The sequence below is a fragment of the Rhamphochromis longiceps genome, linkage group LG12 (genome assembly GCF_057381845.1).
Source record: "Rhamphochromis longiceps isolate RC_006_pf linkage group LG12, R_longiceps_female_GT1.1, whole genome shotgun sequence".
In the NCBI taxonomy this organism is placed as follows: Eukaryota; Metazoa; Chordata; class Actinopteri; order Cichliformes; family Cichlidae; genus Rhamphochromis; species Rhamphochromis longiceps.
The window spans coordinates 28,498,054-28,504,827 of NC_140568.1; the positions used below are offsets into that span (position 1 = coordinate 28,498,054).

The window sequence follows — 6,774 nt, forward strand, 5'->3', positions numbered from 1 at the left end:
GGTTGACCTTTTGAGTGGGCTTGAAGGACCGGGACATAACGGGAGTGATACACCGGCTAATTAATTGACACAGTTTTGAATATTCATACCTAATACAGCGAGCTTGCCCTTAATTACATTGTTGGACTTCTCTCTTAGGAGGCTAAATCACGGAAGGCTTAATTATTGTAATGTATTCGAGGGCCCACCGGGGCACCGCGGAAGACAGGAGCCGTCAAGGACCCAGTCATGACACCTGGCCAGAGGAGAAAAAACTACGAGGAGGGAGGGGGGCTTTTTGCGGTTCTCCGCTGAACAGAATTCAGAGCAGGGGATGAAGTTTGTTTACATCCTTGTAGGATTCACCAGAGAGTGTTTGAACAGACAGACAGCCGCCGGACTCCCCTCTCAGCAATTAATCAACAACAGCGCCTCTCTCTCTCTCTCTCTCTCTCTCTCTCTCTCTCTCAGTGTGTTTTTGTGTGTTTCTGTGCGAACGAGCTGGTGTAATTGAGAGCAGAAGAGAAGCGCACTGATGATTGTGCGCAAAGGAAGACATGATTTATTGTTGGCAAAGTCTGAAAGTGCAATCGAGCAAATTTAACAAAGATGCTGTATTTATATATTCTATTCTTTACTATTTGTTTCCTCGACTCGAATGGGGGAGATTTCAACGCAAATCCACGCTCTCCGTCACAGTTCTTTCACCGCAGACACACAGATGACAAGGCAGTCTTTATATGTGAAGCAACTGAACACTTTAATACTATAACATTACATGACTTCTGGTGCTGTTTAAAAAATTGCAGGAGAGGTCAAAGGTCAAGTTTATTCGCAGAGAAAATGCCACAAAACCTTTGGTGATTTTGTTGTCTTGCTCCAAGACATTTCAGGAGATTCGCCACTTTAAACGAAGATTAGATGTTAAAATCGGTCCAAAAGTGTCAATTTTGTCCTCGTGTACTTTACGTGGGAGTCTTTGATTGGTAAACAGCAAATTAGACGCAAAGGCATGTGCTGAACGCACATCCTCTCATGTTTATCCCCCCCCCCCCTACACACACACACACACACACACACACACACACACACACACACACACACACACACACACACACACACACACACACAGCCCTCTGCTCTCTCATGACGTGTCCCCTGAGTGTCTGGATAATAGATAATAGAGCTGGCGACCTGCGGGGGTCTTACAAAAACGGCGCTCATTGAGTGTGAGCGTGGCACAAGAGGAGAGGAGCCACATCACACACAGACAGCAAAGCAAACCGGCCTCTCATATCATCATTCAGCCGCCGCGGAAACAAGAGCAACTCGGAGGACTTCTCAACTTTTACGCACGGAAATTTGACATTTACGCACGATTTCAAAAGCATAATTTGACGAAGACACGGACAAAACCAACTTATTTACGGACGTGAGAGACTCTCGAGGATCTTACCTGAGCGGCGGGCCTTTGGGTTTCACTATTAATCGATAAAGCAGGTAATATAATCTGATGGCTCAAAGCTTTGGAGCAGATCAGTCAGATGGAGACTGATATGAAGACTGGCAAGTGAACTCGTAAAACAAAAACAAAAAAACGTTAAAAAAAAAACTTTAAAAGCATTTTTGTTCAAGAATTTAAACTTCAAGAAAAGAGTAACCAGCTATGCCTCGTCCAGGGAAAAACTCTTACAGCGACCAGAAGCCTCCGTACTCCTACATATCACTCACAGCGATGGCTATTCAGAACTCAGCTGAAAAGATGCTGCCTCTGAGTGACATTTATAAGTTCATCATGGATCGCTTTCCATATTATCGAGAGAATACCCAGAGATGGCAGAATTCCCTGCGACACAACCTCTCATTTAACGACTGCTTCATCAAGATACCCCGTCGGCCTGATCAGCCGGGGAAAGGCAGCTTCTGGGCTCTTCATCCGGACTGCGGTGACATGTTTGAGAACGGCAGCTTCCTGAGGAGACGGAAGCGCTTCAAGGTGCTGCGTGCCGAGCATATGACCTGCAAGAGTTCCCCCATGATGCACTATTTCCACCATCACCACCATCACCCTGGCAGCAAGTTGGGCACTGCATCCAGCCACCACGACCACTCAGCCGCCCCTCCAAACGTGGGTCGCCTTCCTCACTTTCAGGGTTACGGGGGCATCACTTGCGCACAGCCCGGTGGGTTTAAACACCCATTTGCCATAGAGAACATTATAGGAAGGGACTACAAGGGTGTGATGGCCAGTGGGCTTCCCCTTACCTCGGTTATGCACCATCTGGGTTACCCGGTGCCCCCCCAGCTCAGCAGCATGGTCAATTCTATGTGGCCGCACGTCGGCATGCTCTCAGAGTCTATGGGTGGCGTATCCGTGCCAGCATCATCCGAGTACGCACCATTCAGCGTGTCAGCCAAGGGCCTGTACCACAACGCCAACGGGCAAACCCTGCCAGCCGTTCCAGTGCCAATAAAACCCACCCCGTCCCTGGGCCCCGTGCCGGGTTTGACGGGTCTGCAGTCCGGCCCGGCCCAGATCTGCTCACCGTCCTCACTGATGGAGAAAAGTGATCTGCTAGAGGGAAAAGGGAACCCTCTACACCCGGCCCTCCTGCTGTCCTAACCGGGTAAATTGCAGGCTATTTTTGAAAGAAAAGAAAAAAAATAAAGCGAGAAAGACATTGAGATTACCCGAAATAAGACTTATCAGAGACGACAAATAGATTACGTGCAGCTGTAAGAGCGTTGTAAAATTAAGTTTAACATTGTGCTGTGTAATGGATTTTTCATTAGACTCATGTTGATTGAAATCATGATTTATTTGCACAATTTGTGAGGGCATTTACCACATACTGTAATGTGGCACTGATAAATACAATCAGACTGGTAGAGATGCTAATCCCAAAGAAAGCTTTGATTTAGGAGACAAACAGTCCGAAATGATTTCAAATGCAAATCAACTGCTCTGTTTTTTGATTTTTGCTGTTATTCTACTTATTTTACTTCAATCATTGGCAGGCCTACCGGCTAAAGACAAGTAGACCTTCGTAATTTTTAATTAGGCCTGTTGCACTTTTTTGTGTATTCTCTAGCAGTGCATTAAAAATGTTATGCTTGTATTATAACACTATTTATCTGAAGATATTTATAAAGAACTTAAAACCAAATCCTTCGTGTTGTAGTTATTTAAATAACTGTTTACATTTGCACATCCTTTCAGGGACGACTGTGTTTGAAAAGCTGAGGAAAAAAATTCCAATAGACTCGGACATTCTTTTACATCAGTGGAAACAGACATTCAGGTCCCGACTTTTATCTATCAATTCCTCAGATGTGTAAATAAAGAAATACGTCTCTACCCTTATTAAATATTTTGATACTCTACAACAAGAAGTAATAACAAAAAGATCACTTCACATGCCACCTGTAGTTCTGTTTAATGCATAATAAATGGTCAGAATAATGAATTTATATTCCAGCTGTTTTTCTTTAAAAACATTATTTTCAATTATTGATTACAACTGATTACAGAAATAATATTAAATATATATTTGGCTCTAACTATGAGATAAGGAGTACGAACTGTGAGAGTTAATATTTTTCACTGAACCAACATACGATGACATAAAAGTAATTTTTTACTTTTCTTCACTCTGGAGTCATCCAAGGAAGATCTAAACCCTCTTTGAACATCCAGTTCAAAAACAGAGCTGAATATCATATTACATGGTGTAACTGTTATATTTTAAGAGGATAATTTTAAGAATACTTATTATTCTATTTAAGAACAAAGATAGCAAAAAAAAATATCTTGCTATCACCTTCCATAATTCATACTTAAGTGCACGCAATTGTCCACATTTGAGCATGTGTACATGTGCTGATGCACGCTGTGTTCAAGTGTGTGTATGATCTTCCAAAAGATGGATATGAGCAGCCAACATTTTGGACAGCAGCTCCACAACTTCAAAAGCAGGATCAAGTTTGCTCTTTTGTTTGTTCTGTTTAAGTCAAGCTTTGAAGCTTCTCCTCAACGGCAGCACAAAGCCCCAGGTTCAGCCCACTAAAAATGACTTATATTTAACCTCCTATCCCCTGTTTAGCATCCCAAAGGCTCTCACAGTCGACACTATTGTCACACCAGCCTCTGAACAAATAATTGAGATGCACCAGTGGAGGAGAGGCGTGGGAGTAAAAAATTAAAACCTATTCGGGTGTCATTGCTAACGAGCAGAATCTCCCTAATAGTGATGACCCTTATCTTTTCCTTTCTCATTCAATCCTTTTTATTTATTGTTATTTTATCACCATCATTTTGTTGTGTTATGCCTGACTTTTATTTATTTTATTTTATTTCTTTAGCATTTCTCTTTAGTTTTTTCTATCATGCCACCTCCTCTTTACTTTCTGTTCCATCTACACACACACATACACACTTTCTCTGCAGGGTGTCTGTAATTTCTAGTTAAAGGGAACTGAGATTTCTACAGCACACCCAAACTGTCTGTGTGAAAAGTGTGCCTGTGCCTGTAGGTGTGTGTGTGTGTGTGTGGGTGTGTGGGTGTGTGTATGTGTGTTGCTTTAATTCCCTGATCAGCAGGCCTCAATGTCTTTAATAGTCCTCACTGCATTAGTGCATAATTAAATGCCACTAATTAAGACACAATAAGAGGAGTAATAATGCAGCCATTACTACCCTCCATGATCCTCTGTCTTCACAACACCGGAGTTGGATGCCTCTGGAATCATAATATCACATGAGCTCCCCTAATGTGCACATGTGTTTATGTGGAGGGGTAATAGGTGGTATTTTTGCTGTTCGGTCTTATAAGTAGGAACTGTGCTGGTTGTGTCAAAGCATTTAAAAGAATATGTTAAATGATTTTCAGCCTCAAGAGCAGGTAGTAAAATAGAGAAACAAAATGCTTTGGATGTCAGCTGAGTATGTATACCGGTTATAATTTAGATTACAAACAAAAATCTGTTCTGGCTGTGTGTTTTTGTTTTATATGGTAATAAAAAAAACATATTTTTGATAGACTTTCTTAGTTTTCTCAAAAGAAGCAAGTGCACTGCAAATATCTCTCCACTCTGCTGTGATGGTTTAGCAGATATAAATTTGAACCTGATGCTTAATGTCAATAAACTGCAGAGTAATTTCATTAAATAAATTTTAAAAATTAATATGGTTTACCTCTTTCTCCAAAATGAAAATGTAATAACCACTGAGTCTCCTGTTTCCCGAGAGCATTAAAGAAATTTGTCTGCTGTGTGCAAATCCACTTACTTCAATTGGAAAAACATAAACTAATTATAAAAGCATAGAAAAATTGTAATTAACGACTCTTCTGCAAATAAAACTACATATGGAAGAGCTGAAACCTGGAGCTTTTTTCTCTTTAGACACTTAAATCAGCACAGGTGCACACTCCAGTGTAACACAGCCATTCCCAAAAGCTGAGGCATATATAAAAGGCATAAAAGGCAATTAAAGAAGGAAAACAACTTATAAATATGTCCTAAAACACTGATCACTTACGACAAAGACCATATTCATACCCTGTATATTTTTATTTTTTTTTTTGGAATTTGATTTAATTTGAACAACACAGTACGACGCTACATGAATTAATTTTAGCACTGATAAAAACATACCTGGAATTAATATGGGCCAACTCTTAACTCGGGACAAATGGTTCGACGTGTGAAATGTGAGTGTAAAAGAATAAAATGAGTCCTGTGAATGAATAAAACATTTAGGTCAGAGGTGGTTCACAGTCAACCCTCTGAAACATAACGTTGCGATCTTGAATAGAAGATGATGCATTAGTGGTAATTACCCGCACTTGATAGGGGCCAGGGTGACAAATTCTACATGCATTTTTCCTAATGATCAGTGAGGACAGGCCATCATGATGAGCAGCTTAATTCATCTGATCTGATGTGCTATTTCTTACTCATGCACACTGGCACACGCGCAAACCTTAAATATTATTCTTTGTTCCAGACAGCAGTCTTTTATTCAATATATCAGAACATCAGATGATTTAGAAATTTGCTCCAATTTCTTTAAACCTATAATTGTCATACAAGGATTCATTGTTCATCCACAGCTTGACTGACCATTAAAAACATCAGCAGAGCCATTCTAACTATAGATGGAGGTATGAAAATACATTACAGCAAACTCCTTGTTAAAAAGGTCTTTTTAATCACAGAGATAGGAAATCACATAAATGTCATGAAGATGTTATTATTAAATGTTAAAATTCAGTGATTTGTTTCGGAGTTTGCAGAAATGGGCTTCAATGATGGGGAAAAAATTGTCTCAAGCCTGCTACGTTTTCTTACTACACTTTTACCTGACGGTAAATGGAAACAAGAAAGAAAGAAAGAACGAAAGAAAGGCTATGAGAGATGTACACTGAACTTGTCAGTGGTAATATTATGACTTCTGATGCAATCTGAAGAGAGCTGTATCTGAAAATGAATCAGCTGCTCCTGGCATTCCCTAAAACCCGACTGAAAACCATTGGCAACCAAGCCTTTCCAGCTATCGTTCCCAAACTGTGGAATGATCTCTCTGCCCATGTTAGGATGGCCTCCTCATTGCCTCTTTTTTAAGACATGCTGGTAAACTCATCTTTATTCTTTGGCTTTTAACTCAAAGTGAGGTTGGTGTGCTCTTACTTTCTATTTATTATCAATACTGTTGTTGTTGCTGATTTGTTGTGTGGTGTTTTGTGCCTTCTATAACACTTTGTCCAATTTGTGTGTGCTTTGTAAATAAATTGG

The 6,774-nt window shown here is 40.5% G+C and overlaps 1 protein-coding gene across 1 annotated transcript; it reads left to right on the forward strand.

Annotated features, from left to right (window-relative positions):
* The first annotated feature begins 1,645 nt into the window (after nt 1-1,645).
* On the forward strand, nt 1,646-2,602 carry foxb2 (forkhead box B2). Its single transcript, XM_085426973.1, has one exon. The coding sequence runs from the start codon at nt 1,646-1,648 to the stop codon at nt 2,600-2,602; it is 957 nt and encodes a 318-aa protein (XP_085283099.1).
* Nucleotides 2,603-6,774: the final 4,172 nt, after the last annotated feature.

Bases quoted from the DNA above. Each gene is read 5' to 3' on its own strand.
- foxb2 (XM_085426973.1), top strand. From the start codon at position 1,646: ATGCCTCGTCCAGGGAAAAACTCTTACAGCGACCAGAAGCCTCCGTAC.